The sequence below is a fragment of the Sminthopsis crassicaudata genome, chromosome 3 (assembly GCF_048593235.1).
Source record: "Sminthopsis crassicaudata isolate SCR6 chromosome 3, ASM4859323v1, whole genome shotgun sequence".
Lineage (NCBI taxonomy): Eukaryota > Metazoa > Chordata > Mammalia > Dasyuromorphia > Dasyuridae > Sminthopsis > Sminthopsis crassicaudata.
This window is the reverse complement of record NC_133619.1, coordinates 478,383,162-478,396,653: the sequence shown is the minus strand read 5'-3', so window position 1 is coordinate 478,396,653 and position 13,492 is coordinate 478,383,162. Positions and strand designations below refer to the sequence as shown.

The 13,492-nt window shown below is 33.2% G+C and overlaps 1 protein-coding gene across 4 annotated transcripts in view; it reads left to right on the top strand.

Annotated features, from left to right (window-relative positions):
- Positions 1–13,492, top strand: part of PAN3 (poly(A) specific ribonuclease subunit PAN3) — a 133,605-nt gene that overhangs the window by 108,378 nt on the left and 11,735 nt on the right. For all 4 annotated transcript variants that reach the window (XM_074303576.1, XM_074303575.1, XM_074303578.1 and 1 more), the window contains 4 exons: positions 3,537–3,702; positions 4,392–4,479; positions 9,392–9,531; positions 11,229–11,358. In XM_074303576.1, coding sequence (XP_074159677.1) covers positions 3,537–3,702; positions 4,392–4,479; positions 9,392–9,531; positions 11,229–11,358 — 524 coding nt within the window. The remainder of the gene's footprint in view (positions 1–3,536; positions 3,703–4,391; positions 4,480–9,391; positions 9,532–11,228; positions 11,359–13,492) is intronic.

Genomic DNA, 13,492 nt, shown 5'->3' with positions numbered 1-13,492 from the left:
CAATTTCCTTATCTCACTATATGATCTTGCCTTGCCAAGGACCAATTCCTTGATTACCTTCACCATTTATTTCCTTTCAAATCTGTACTGCTGAACAGAGCTGGGGAAAATCACAAAACCTTGCTGAATAGGACAAGTACAAAGTTATTTTATACAATCTCAACTGGGCCATCACTGCAGGAAGGTAATTGAATCTCTTGTCTTATTCACAATATTAGCTATTGCAGAATTTTTCATCCCTATCAAATTGTCCCATTCTCCTACCTTCTCATCTGAGAATTTTGTTTCATACTTCACTGAAAAAATTGAGATTACTTATCAGGAGCTATTTTTCCCCCTCTTTCTTCCCCATTTTATGTTACTCAGATTATTTCTTACTTCACCCTTAACTCAAATGAAAAGGCCTTGTTTGCTAAGGCAGATCCCCCTATGTGCCTACTCCAATCCATTCTATGATCTTCAGCACCATCTGCCTCTTAATATTCTACTGTTTCCCTGGTCTTTAGACTCTCTCTCTTCATATTGTTTCTCTGTTGCTTGAGAAACAGACTTATGTCTCTCAACTTTTAAGAAAACTCTCTCTTGATCCAGCCATTTCCCCTGGCTATCATTCCATATCCCACCTCATTTTTCATGGCTACATTGCTTAAGAAAAGCTCTCTATAATAGATGGCTATGCATCTCCTCTTTTACTACTTTCAAAACTCAAGTTTCAAACCTCATCATTCAATTGAAACTGCTCTCAAGAAGATATTAATGATTTCTTAATTGCCAAAAGTAATATTCTTTTCTGAGTACTCAAACTTTTTTGTCTCTTAGTAGACTTTGACACTGTCCATCCTCTTCTTGATACCCTTTCTTGGAAAATACTCTTTTTGGAGTAAAAACAGAAAAGAGCCATTCCTCTTTTCTCATTAAACCCCTCTCTTTCTCTTTCCCTCAAGTCTCCTTTGTGGAATCTTTATCTAAGTCATATCAGTAAACATGAGTATTCCCTGGGACTCTCCTGGGTGCTCATTCTATATACTATTTTACTTAGTGATGATCTTATTATTTCCCATGGATGTATTTATCTGTATGCAGATGATTTTTAGATCTATGTATTTAGCCCTAACCTCTCCTGATTTCTAGTTCAGAATCTCCATCTGCCATGTTAGTCATCTCTACTTGAGTGTCTTGTAGACTTCTTAAATTCAACATGTCCCTAACTTGTCCTCAAAACCCTCCTCTTTACTAACTTTGCTGCAACTGAGAATACTACTATCCTCCCTACCTCATAATACAGGTATCTCATCTTTGGCTTTTTTATCTCAAGTCCTACCTCCTCATTCCATCTTCCAAAACATTCTGTTCCTATTTTCTGTCTTGTCCTTGCAACATATCTTTTATATCCCCCTTTCTTTCTTAATGTTACTTTGGGGTTTTTTCTAGAATTATAGATCTGGTAATATAAGTTGCCTGCACCCACCTTCAATAAAGTTCAGTGGCTCCTTATTACATATGCCATCAAATATAAAATGCCTAATTTGGTTTTTAAAACCCTTTATAATCTGATCCTTTCACTCTTACTTAACTTTACTTTCCTTCATATATTTTACCACCAATACTGGCCTTCTTGTAATTCTTCACAAATGACCTTCCATCTCCCTATTTCATACAGTACACTGGCAACTGAAATGTCCCTCCTTATCTGTGCCTCACTGCTTCCAAACTCAACTCACACTATCCCTTTTGCAAGTGACTTTCCAACCTTTTTCATCCTCACAAATAGTGTTTTCCCCAAGAGTTTTTGGCATGTTTGTCTCCCTGGTTAGAATGTAAGCTCCCTCAAGCAGTGTCTTTTTTTATTTTCTTTGTATTTCTAGTACTTGGAACAGTTCTTGGCACTTAATAAATTATTGCTAATTTGATTGAGGCACAAATTCAGTGATTAGAATCATTCTAACAATTGAGAAATCAAGAGTATTATTTCTAAAGTTGTAGAAAAAAAGTTACTACTTTAGAAGAAATTAAAAGCTAAATTTTCTGCCCATATCATGGGCACTGCATCCTTTAAAAATTGCTGTCTATATATCATTGTGTCATATAGCTACTGTAAGTCTTGGATAATAACTTGTTATATTTTAATAGCATTATGCATTATTTGTAACAAATTGCATTTCACTTAAGATAATTATCACTCTAAAATTTGTCAATATTTATAATATTTTCTTCCAAATATTAAAAAGGTACTTTGAACTATAAATAAACTTCTATTATAAAAAAGTACATGTTGAAAATTTTAAAAATAATAAAAATGTCAAGAAGATTAATATAATAAAATAAAACAATATAAAATAATAAATAAATAAATAAGCTCCTGCTTTGAAAGCATTTTATGATGGTAAAAAAAAATCACTTAAATATCTTTTTTTTTCTTTTTTTTAATTGGTCAGGTTATGGAATATTATCCAGAACCCACAAATATTAAGGATCATTTATTCTCATTCTTGCTTTCAGCAGCTCCATTCTGTTCTGTATATTTGTTGAATACTATTCACCTGAATTTTTGTCAACCCCAAATTTTCTAGTAAAACAGTGAGCATTTTTTTCTTAGTGCTTTTGTTACCTTACTCCTCTGTAAGATTAAAAGCAGGCATAGCTTTAAAAAAAAAAATTCATCAGTAATGTGATGTGAACAATTTATTGCTCATTCTTGTAGAAAATCAAAGTCTATTCCCTAGATCCAAGTCCCCAGGCAATCTTGTGAAATTCCTCGAAGTGAACTCTGTTCTTTATCTCTCCTATGCTTTCATTTGTTACTTTGCTATTGTCACCTCATCTTTACTTGTCTTTTTACTTCTTTGGTGATTCTGGTTAAGCATTTAGGAATATTTTCCCTGAAATAGTTCATTATTTCTTCTAGTTTTTCATTGATCAAGAATCTATATTTTTATTGTTGACTTTATAAGGTGCACAGATCTCTATCACAATTGAAAGTGAGACTTGAATATTTATTCAATTCAACACTTAATTTGCAAAAACTACAGCATAATATTCCCTGAATTGGTCAATCATATAATATAATTGACAATATTCTTAGGTGAACTAGGGAGAACTCTTCATCTTATTTAAAGTGACACTTATTCATTTGTTGAATATATCCATAGTGGGCAAGTATTGGGGAGGTTTTAAATCACTTTTAAGTTGTAATATAAGTATCTTAATACCTTTTAAATTGTAGCTTTGGAATTTTCATATTTTGTGTTTTTGTTGTTGTTGTTGTTGTTGTTTTTGTTTTTTGTTTTTTGTTTTTTGTTTTTTAATTCTATTCACAACAATTTATATACTATCCTATATCCTATACTGTGGAGAATGCTACTCTAGATTCTGTATATTGTCTTCTCTAACCCTCCCATTCTCCCCCAGCCCACTCTTTTTTTTTTTTTTTTTTTTTCTGATTTTGGGATATATTTTAAATTTTTTGTTTGAAATAAAACTTTATGACATAACATACACATATATAAATTTTTGTTTTGTTTTGTTTTGCTTTTTAGGTCAACATGATGGGCCATTACCAAGACAGCATGCTGGGTTATTGCCAGAATCTCTTATCTGGGCATATGTTGTCCAACTCAGCTCTGCATTAAGAACTATTCATACAGCAGGTCTGGCATGTCGTGTGATGGACCCAACAAAGATTCTGATAACTGGCAAAACAAGGTATTCACACTATTCATTTGTGTTATGTTGTTTTCTACTTAGTTACCAATATTTGAGAGAGTAATAATTAAACAATTAGTAGTTTATAGTTTAATTCTGCCCTTTTGTGTATCTTATTCAGGTATCTATCGTGGTTTTGAATTCTTTTTTTTTTTTTTTTTTTTTTTTTCAAATTTGATATGTGTTTGAAAGATTTAATCAGCAAAACAAAAATAATTTTTGATACCATCTAAAAAGTATACAGGGGGGCAGCTAGATGGCACAGTGGATAGAGGACCAGTTCTGAAGTCAGGAGGACCTGAGTTCAAATTCGACCTCAGACATTTCCTAGCTGTGTGAACCTGGGCAAGTCACTTAACCCCAATTGCCTCAGCCCAAAAAAAAAAAAAAAAAAAAAGGAAGAAAAAAAGAAAAGAAAAAAAAACTTTATAAATTGGCATTCAGGTGAAGACTGGAAGGTAGAAAAGAATAGTAGGATTCTTAACTCACATGCTCCATATAAAGACTATAATTAAGCTTTTATAACATATAGTTGTTTCAGGAGGCATAATGTAACCTAAATATTATTTAAATTCTTTTGGTAATGAGATTTGCCATATAAATTTTATTATAGAAATCTTAAGAAGTAAAATAATATATAAATAAAAATTAATTTCTCTGTCTCTTCCCTAATTCTTTAATTCTTAAAGGTTGCGTGTAAATTGTGCTGGCATTTTTGATGTTTTAACATTTGATAACAGTCAGAATAATCCATTGGCTCTAATGGCTCAGTTTCAGGTAAGTTTAACCCTGATATGATCTTTACCATTTTAGGTTAAGTCTATTTTATTTTTTAAAAAGTAAATAACATTTATTTCCAAAATTCTATTATACTTTTGTAAACTTTCCAAATATCTCCAATTTGAGGCTGTAAAAGTTGCAGTGATGTCTCAAGAGTAGACCTTGGGAGAATTCAAAATTTAATGAGAATGCCAGCCAAGAATTCTTCATATTCAACAAGCAGCATATGCTTTTTGTATACAAAGCACTATGCTGAACATTGTTTGAAATACAGAATTAGAGAAGATAATTTGTATCTGGCCTTTGTATTGTTTGCAGTCTAGCATAGGCACATACTTATTTCATTTAATTCACTCCATTTAAAAATAGAAATTAATTTTTTTGTGTTAAAATATGTATAAACAAAATGGTCAGTCAATGAATATATTGCTTCTACTATTCTTATCACAGGCTCATTTCTTATTTTCTTCAAGAAGTTTAATTGCATTCATTTAAAAAGATTGAACATTCTGTGTCAGTGATAGCTTTTCTATTTCTTTCTTCTTGAGGATTAAGGCATTTGTAATGGGAAGTAAAATTTATTATATATTTTGAGAATATTTGTTGAGGAACTAAGTTCAAAGAAACTGAATTCTTACAACTAGGATTTTTCTTTTAGTATTCTGTTAATATATATATTTTTAACATTTAAAAAAATTTTTTTTGAGTTCCAAGTTTTTTTCTCTCTCTCTAGTCTTCTCCCACCCTATTGAGAAGACAAATACTATGAATATAAGGTATTTTATGTAACCAAATTCTGTAACTCATTTTTCGAATATAATTTGATGAATACATTATTGATTTTTAAAAGGTAAATTTTACATTTGTGAATATCCATACCAACAAGTATAATCTTGGGATATTTAGTCTTTTAAAATAATTTCCTAATTAGAAAATGTGAAAGAATAAGTATGCCAATTTTTGAGAGAGTTGAAGAGTAGTGACTTTCATACTGGAAGGATGCTCTTTCAAGGTGTAGTTCTATGTTAGTTTAGAGCAAATGTATCATTTTCCATAACATTTGCTGTTGCAATATTTTATGATATGTTAAGTGCCCATTAATATAAAATATAGTTAAACTCTCTAAAGTATAAGACTTTTGGTTTACAAATTATTTTTATTTCTTTAAATAAAAATTATTTTATTGAAAATAACTTTGATAGAGAATACATTAACATAAGAATAATGAAATGTAATCATTCTCTTCCCACGTGTGTTAGTTATATCATCTGCTTTTCTTATTTATATATTATAAAATGTATATGTGGGAAAAAATTGTAATTTGATTTCTGTTGGAAACACCAGTTGTTGCTTTCCTTTCATTCCTCTTAAGTAAATAAAAGGAAAGCTAGGGGCAGAGTGTTTTGGTTTGTTTGTTTTTTTTCCTCTGTGTCAGTTTCTGAATCAGAATTTTCTTATTGAATCAAAGGAGATACAGACATTGTCTGGATTGAAAAGAGCTGACATGTAGTCCTGTACAAATCCCTGGCAATTTATTACTGTTTCCTCATCTCACTAACTCTCACATTTATTTCACATATTCCCAGCCATCAAGCTACTGAGCTGCCTTCTTCCATCAGTGTCGCCTTTCTCTTTCTAAGCATGTCCTTTCCTCAATGTGATTTTCTCTTCCTGCCATAAGTTACATTTTGTTCATTCCATTTCTGGGCTAAAACAGTGAACCTTATCCTAGGCCCAGTGATTTTAGGATCAAAAAAGAGCAAAGCTAGAAATTTTAAATTAGTTAAGCATTGCAAAGAATCGGTGACATCAGCGTCAGAATATGTGCACAGACATCACTACTGATAATCTGCAGAGATTTTAACTCAGATATCCAAATCAGAAGGAATGCTAACTAGTTTTTAAATTTTAATTTCATTATTTTTATTTATATGTCGGAAGAAACATAATATTCCTTAAGTTTTGAAATAGAACTATGTGGTATTTCAGATATAATGTGGAAAAAATAGGCTTCTGTTTCTATTTGAGAACCTGTTTTTTTAAGGGTCAATCTGTTCCAAATTCCCGACACCTTCATTTCAATTTGTAACCCATAAAACCCAACAAATCTTGATTTGTAATTTGGAAATTGTTTGTATAGGAGAGTACTAATAGTCTTTTTTTCACCTCTTAACTCACTGCTCTAACATTATTGCCCACTTAGTGAATATTGACAAAGAGTTGGGGCTTTTTTGGTTTTTTGTTTTGCTTTGTTGTTTATTTTTGTTGAATCCAGCTAACTAATGTTTTATTTTTCATTTGACTTCTTTAGTAGCAAAAGATTTTGAGAGACAGAGAATGAGTGGTGTATGTATGTTTGTGTTTGAGAGAGAGAGAGAGACCTACTTGTTTTTCCTTACAATTTGTAACATGAACAGATAGGAGAGAAATTGTCATAGAAGGGGGAGTGTGATTGACAGAGAAGAGGGTACATGAGAAAAGGAGTGCATTGTTTCTTCCAGTCTATTTTTCATAGTCTGTTTCAGACACGTGAATAGAGACTGACTTACAGTAAAATGGACATAAGTAGAGCCATAGATAGAATCAGAGAAAGAAATCAAGAATTGAAAACCAGGAAGAAACTGAAAATGAGTTTGGGGGGAAAACCTCCAGAATGCAACAAATGGGGGGAAAAACAGATGGAGGTAAGAAGCAAAATAACTAATGGAAAATATTTAGTTGGGAAATAATTTTTTTCAAAAGAAAAGTTATTAAGATATTGTATTGTTAACCATGTTATTTTAAGATTAAGCAGAAAGATGGTAAATCTTTTTGAGGTGGTAAACTTCAGGCCTGGATTGGGATTTCCCAGAGTCTTTTTATTTAAAAGTGAGATTTTTCCACCTTGATTCAAATGCAGGGAAATGGTAGCAAAAAATACATTTAAATCAGATAGCCACTTATTTTTCAATTTGGTCAGGCTAGTCATTACCTTGGGTAATGCCAGTCTTACATCAGATTATGAAGAAGGCTGAATGTGCCTATAGGAGAAATAACAAAGTGTGAAACTGTGCTTTGGACATTGTATTACTGCTTAGGGTTGAGAAGAAATGGATTGAGTGATACGTGCCAGCCCAACACTTGTCTTAAATTACTTGTAAATAACCTTAATATGTATGATGCATACATTTGAATTTAAATGTCTGTATCAATAAATACATCAGAATGTCATGAAATTACATATGACCTGTTCTCTCTTTTATATATTTTATGAACTTTTTTTACTAAATAGACTGATTTTGGATTGTTTTCCCTCTTGGTTCAGTGTCCCAAAATCTAAGTGACTTAAGAGAAATTTTTATTCCCCTCCCTCTGGCACTGTTTCCTTAGTGGTATATCTCAAATGTCTGTGTCAGGAGAAGTTGTCTTTTCATAAAATCATAGATTTAGAGCTCATCCCATCCAAGCCTTTCATGTAATCAATGAAGAAATTGAGGCTGAGAAAGACTCAGTGACTTGGCCAGGATCACCCAGCTAGTGTTTGAGGTCTTAGGGAAAATGGGAGTTATGTTTTTCCTGGCCTCCTCAGACAGCTCTTTCCCATCCCACCTTCTCCTTTTCCCTCTCCTCCCCTCCCCCCCCACCCTCCCATCTCCTTTTCACCCCTGGCACAATCCAGGCTCCCATAGCTAGACCATTGAGCACAGCTCTTGCACCTAAACAGAATCACCTATACATAGTTGCAAATGTCCTTTAGTTAGCTGTGTCTATGGCCCCTATTCATCTCTTGTGAAGCTTTTACTTTCAAAGAATAGTGATTTTTTTTTTTCCTCACTTACAAAATTGGGGGGAGATTACATCTTAGTATTCTTTTTTTCCCCTTAAATTGACTAAATTGACTTGTTTTTAAACTTATGGTATCTCATTGAGAATACTACGGTGCAAAGTTGTGGCATATAGTGTCAAAATTTCTTTGGGGTAATATCTTGAAGTCATTAATATGATTTTTAAAATATCCAATGTGTTTGAGTAGTTACACCTGCCAGTAGTTTGGATTCTAGTCATCCTCTGTGGATTCAGTAGGTTGACTATTTAGCTATGTTGTTAGGCTGCAGCAAGAGATGAAACATGGTTTATAGTGGACAAAGAACAGGTGTTTGACTCAACAGCACTTGAGTCAAATCCTATCAATGACAGACTGGAATTGAGTTCCTAGACAAGTTACTTAACCTGTCATGTACTAGAAAACTTACCAAAAACCTAAATCTCAGATTTTAAGGAACATGCCAGTCTGCATTAGTAAAGGGGAATGCCTCAAATTTTTCCATTCCCCCTTGCATTTGTTTCAATTGTTATAAATGAGGTTTACTTGGAGTGAGCACTCTGATCCCTTAAAGATACAGGGAGCTCACTTCCAAATCACTTCCTTCTATAAACATTTTACTAAATTAAAGCCCCAGAGTATTAGAAAGTAAAGATAATCTAGGAAAGGTTGTTACAGGATTAAAATAGTTCATTCTTTAGGAAAAAAGGCCAGGTGGGTTATCAGTAAGGTTTGTATAATCCTAATTGGTGGAGAGATCAGGCTCTAAACTGACATTGCCAGTATCATGTTCTTCAATAGGAGCTTCTCTTCAGATAAGTGGACAAATTCCCCAGATTCAGTAGAACTGTATAAAATTTCATATTTGAAATGGTGGTAATCATGTGTAAGTTATAGCTACCTATGAATCAGTTTCCAATCAGCTTTATGACAATGAGCCTAAAGAAATCAATAATTCAATAGTTTGACTTTGAATGCTCTTGATTTGCTTTTTGTAAATGACTAAAGTGCCATTGCTCTTTCCTGGAAGGCAAAGTAATATCATTGCATTAAACATCTATCTCTATGAGATTAAAGTTAAAAGTTATGTTCATTCTTTCATGTCAGCAAGCAGATCTGATGTCATTAGGAAAAGTTGTGTTGGCTTTGGCTTGCAACTCTTTGGCAGGAATACAGCGGGAAAATTTGCAGAAAGCAATGGAACTGGTGACAATCAACTATTCCTCTGATCTGAAGAATCTGATTTTGTAAGTTTTAAATACAATGAGCTAAAAAGACTATCATAGACTCTATAAAATATGACCAAAATGTAGGCTTAAGAATGAATCCAGACATCTTTTCCATTTATTGTTTTAATAGTAAAACAACCTATATATTGTTTGAAAAATAACCCACAATTTTTTAAGCGAACCTGCATTTTAATTTTTCATTATTGCTAACTATATATTCTCCTTGAAGTAAATCCAGAAAATCATCTAATGAGTTAATGATAATTAGAATAAAACTGTAAAAGCATAGTGTTTGTTTTTTTTTTCCTGAAATTATTACTATTAGTCACAAAAAAATAATTTATTTTAGGTAGCTAATTTTACAACATAATTATTTGCTCCAATAAATACCACAATATAGATAGAGATGTTGGGTTTTTTATTTTTAAGTTGAATAAAAATTTTTTTTTTAATAAGTTGGTTCAAAAGACAAGTGGGCAACCTCTAGGAAGATGCTTCAAATTCCCATTTTTGACAGAAGTACATATAAGTGCTTATATGTCAGAAGAGCATAGGCCAAGGGAATATCTCCTGGGCAAAAAGATTATCCTGGGGAGTGGGTTTGAATTGAATTTGACAAAGATCTACCATGGCCCAAAACCATCATAGATCATCTGTTCCAGATACAGGTGTTCAGGAAAATTATGAAGGAGCAGGTGGTATCTTAGCTTCTTAGTAGTGTAAGATACTACATCATTTAACAGAAAGTCTGTATTAATAAACCTTTTAAAACTTTCCTGAAGTAACTTGGAAATCCTGAAATCCTTTTAAGGACTGGTAAGATCTTTCTTAGGGAGTACAGTTTCAGATAAGTGAACTTCCAAATGTATAGGTACTCATATCTCTAGTACTCTTTAAGATTTCAAAATCATTTTCCCCATAATAACCCTGAGATACAGGTTGAGTATGTATTACCTCCAGTCTGTAGATGTGGAAATTGAGGCTATGGCATTAAACTTGTCCCATCTAACACAGTTCTATAGCCTTGATTGGGCCAGGATCTTTCTGTAAGCATTTTGGGAGGCGTGGACCACAAGGACCTTCCCATATCGCACTATCATTGATAGCACTATTGTGCAAGAGAGGGAGGCTTACTTGGTATCAGGTGTCTGATTCTGTTAATATTCAGATGTGAGAATTTGTCCATATCTTGTTTCATTGTTAAAATATCTTACCTTCATATAACAGTAGTGATATCTATACTGTATTGTGACAGCCAGGGTACTTATTAATAACATTATGTCTCAGTGCACTGGTCTTAATTTTTTAAAGCTGTGACCCAGTTGGTATAGGCGAACTAAAACTCAGTCTTTGGTTTTAAAAGTTGTCATTCAAAAGTAGTAGGAAAAAAAGCTTTTGTTTTCAATAAAAGTTCATCACAGCTTTCTCATCAGGCATTATTTTGAGGAAGAGTGTGAGAAAGGAAAGAATTTAAACCTGACCCTATCCAACTTCCCCTTCTTATTTCCATGACAGCAGGAAATTAAGAGGAAAGGTATGTTTTCTGCTTCTCCATTGGTTCTTAAAATTTTATAGGGGAAAAAAATGTGACCATTAAAATTTAAGAAATAACTTCTTTCAGAAGATGAAATGTTTTCTAAAATATAGTTTATATCAGTATGGTAACAACTATTTAATTGTGATATCTTCAAATGATTCCTCTTTATTGTTGATAGGTATTTGCTGACTGACCAAAACAGGTTACGAAGTGTAAATGACATCATGCCAATGATTGGTGCTCGATTCTATACTCAATTGGATGCTGCTCAAATGAGAAATGATGTCATAGAAGAAGACCTGGCTAAGGTAAAAAGAGTAATCATCTGCAATACATAAAATGTCACAAATGCTAGCCATTTTCTTTGAATAGAGCAATTACTAAACTAAAAGGCATGTTATACAAATATTTTAAAGTCCATATTTCTTCATTCTACATTTTAGTCAAGGTAAACATATATAAATTTAAAATTTTTATTGGATTTTGAGCATTTTGTTTTCTCCATGATACTGCTGCTTACTCCATATTCAATTCTAGCATAATCTGGAAAAAGAAGTAATTGTAATTCCACAAGCATTTCTTAAGTATAGAACACTGCTAAGCCTGAGAAAAGATACATAGTTTAGAAAGGAAATAATCCTTGTCCTAGTAGAATTTTTAGTTTAACAAGGGGATTGATATATATACAATTTAAATAGAATTGCTGAGAAATTGAGAGGGAAAGGTTATGACCAATTAGAGGAAAATTTCCTGAAGAAGGGGTTTTTGAATAGGGTTTAAAAGATAGGTAAAAAGTCAGAATAGAAAGGAGAATTAAATATGTTCAGCAAACAATTTTTTACCTCCTTTGACAGAAATCTGTGCTAGATATTGTAAGCTAGGAGAAAATGCTGTCATATTTGAAGAGAATAGCCTCAGAAGCAGGAAGATAGTGGCATGTCTGCACTGGGGAATGTGTTTAAAAAGGAATCTCACAATCAATGAACATTGTCTAGTTTTATACTATCAGGTATGAAAGAGAATAAGAACAAGGACTCAGTTCTAGAGTATGCATAAGAAAGTAATGTGTCATGATGCTGAAAAATAGTTTTAGGGCAGTTATAAAAGATTTTAAAAACTTAAGGGAGGAATTTATACTTGATTCAGAGGATAAAAAGAGTAATTGAAATTTATTGAGCTGGAGAGTTTAGGCTTGGAAAATCACTTTAATAGTTGTATAAGGGATGGATTGGAGAGTCAAGAGACTTCAGGCTGGAAGACCAGTGGGGACTCTATTTAAGTAAGTAGTCCAGTAAATAAGTAGTCTAGATGAGAGATGATGAGGGCATGAACTTGGATAATGCCTGTGTCAGAGAGAAGAGGACAGATAAAAGATATATTGTAGAAATAGAAATGACAAGAATTATTTACTCTTTGGTTATATAGAATGAGTATAAGTGAACAGTCAAATATAACTCCAAAGTTATAAATCTGGGTGACTGGAAGGATAGCAATAACCTTAGCAGTTTGGTAAGGGAATGGATTTCTTGGGGGCTGGGGAAGGGCACATTCTGTTTTTGACATGTTGAGTTTGAGATACCTTTAGGACACCTAGTTTGAAATGTTCATAAACTGAATCATGAGGTGCTTAAGATATATAATGGAATAAAAAGGACTCTAAAAAGCAGAGGTAAGGAGAGGGAATGTGTTGGATGACAAAAGTACTCCTAAAGATCGATAAAGATGGAAGATGTAGCATTGTGTATGAGGAACAGAGAAAAAGTTTTTCGGATGTGAGACAGGCAGTAACGGTCTTTAAGGTTAGAGAGGTGGTTTGGTTCTAGATTGTGAAGGGATTTGCAAAGAGGCAATGACATTTTGTCTTAAGACAGTAGGAAGCCGCATGGTAAGAACAGAGAGTCACATAGTCTGATCCTTGCTTAAGGAAAATGAACCTGGCAGCAGTGTGTAGGAGACACCAGATGGTAAGTGATTTGAGGCAGTCTGACCATAGAAAACACTCTTGAAATAATCCATGTGAGAGATGATGAGGGCTTGAATAAAAGTAGTACTTGATTGAATAAAGGGAAGGGATGTTATGGAGGAAGAAATGGTAAGTGTTTTGTACTTGACTAGACAAGTAGGGTGAGGGAGAATGAAGAATCAGGAATAACGCTAAAGTTATAATCCTAGTGACTAGGAAAGATACCTGTGACAGAGATAGGGAAGTGATAATGCATTCTCTTGCATGAAGGCTTCCAAGGAACATGACCCCACTGACTCCTAAGGCAGTCTGTTCTACTTTCAGAGAGTTGTAATTTTTAGGAAGTTTTCCTCAAAGTCTATATTTGCCTCCAACTTCTGCTCGCTCCTGGTTCTGTTCACTAGGGACAAAGAGAAGAATTCACATGATTGCATCCTGAAAGATAGCCATCATGTTTCCTTTGAGCCTTCTAGGTTGAA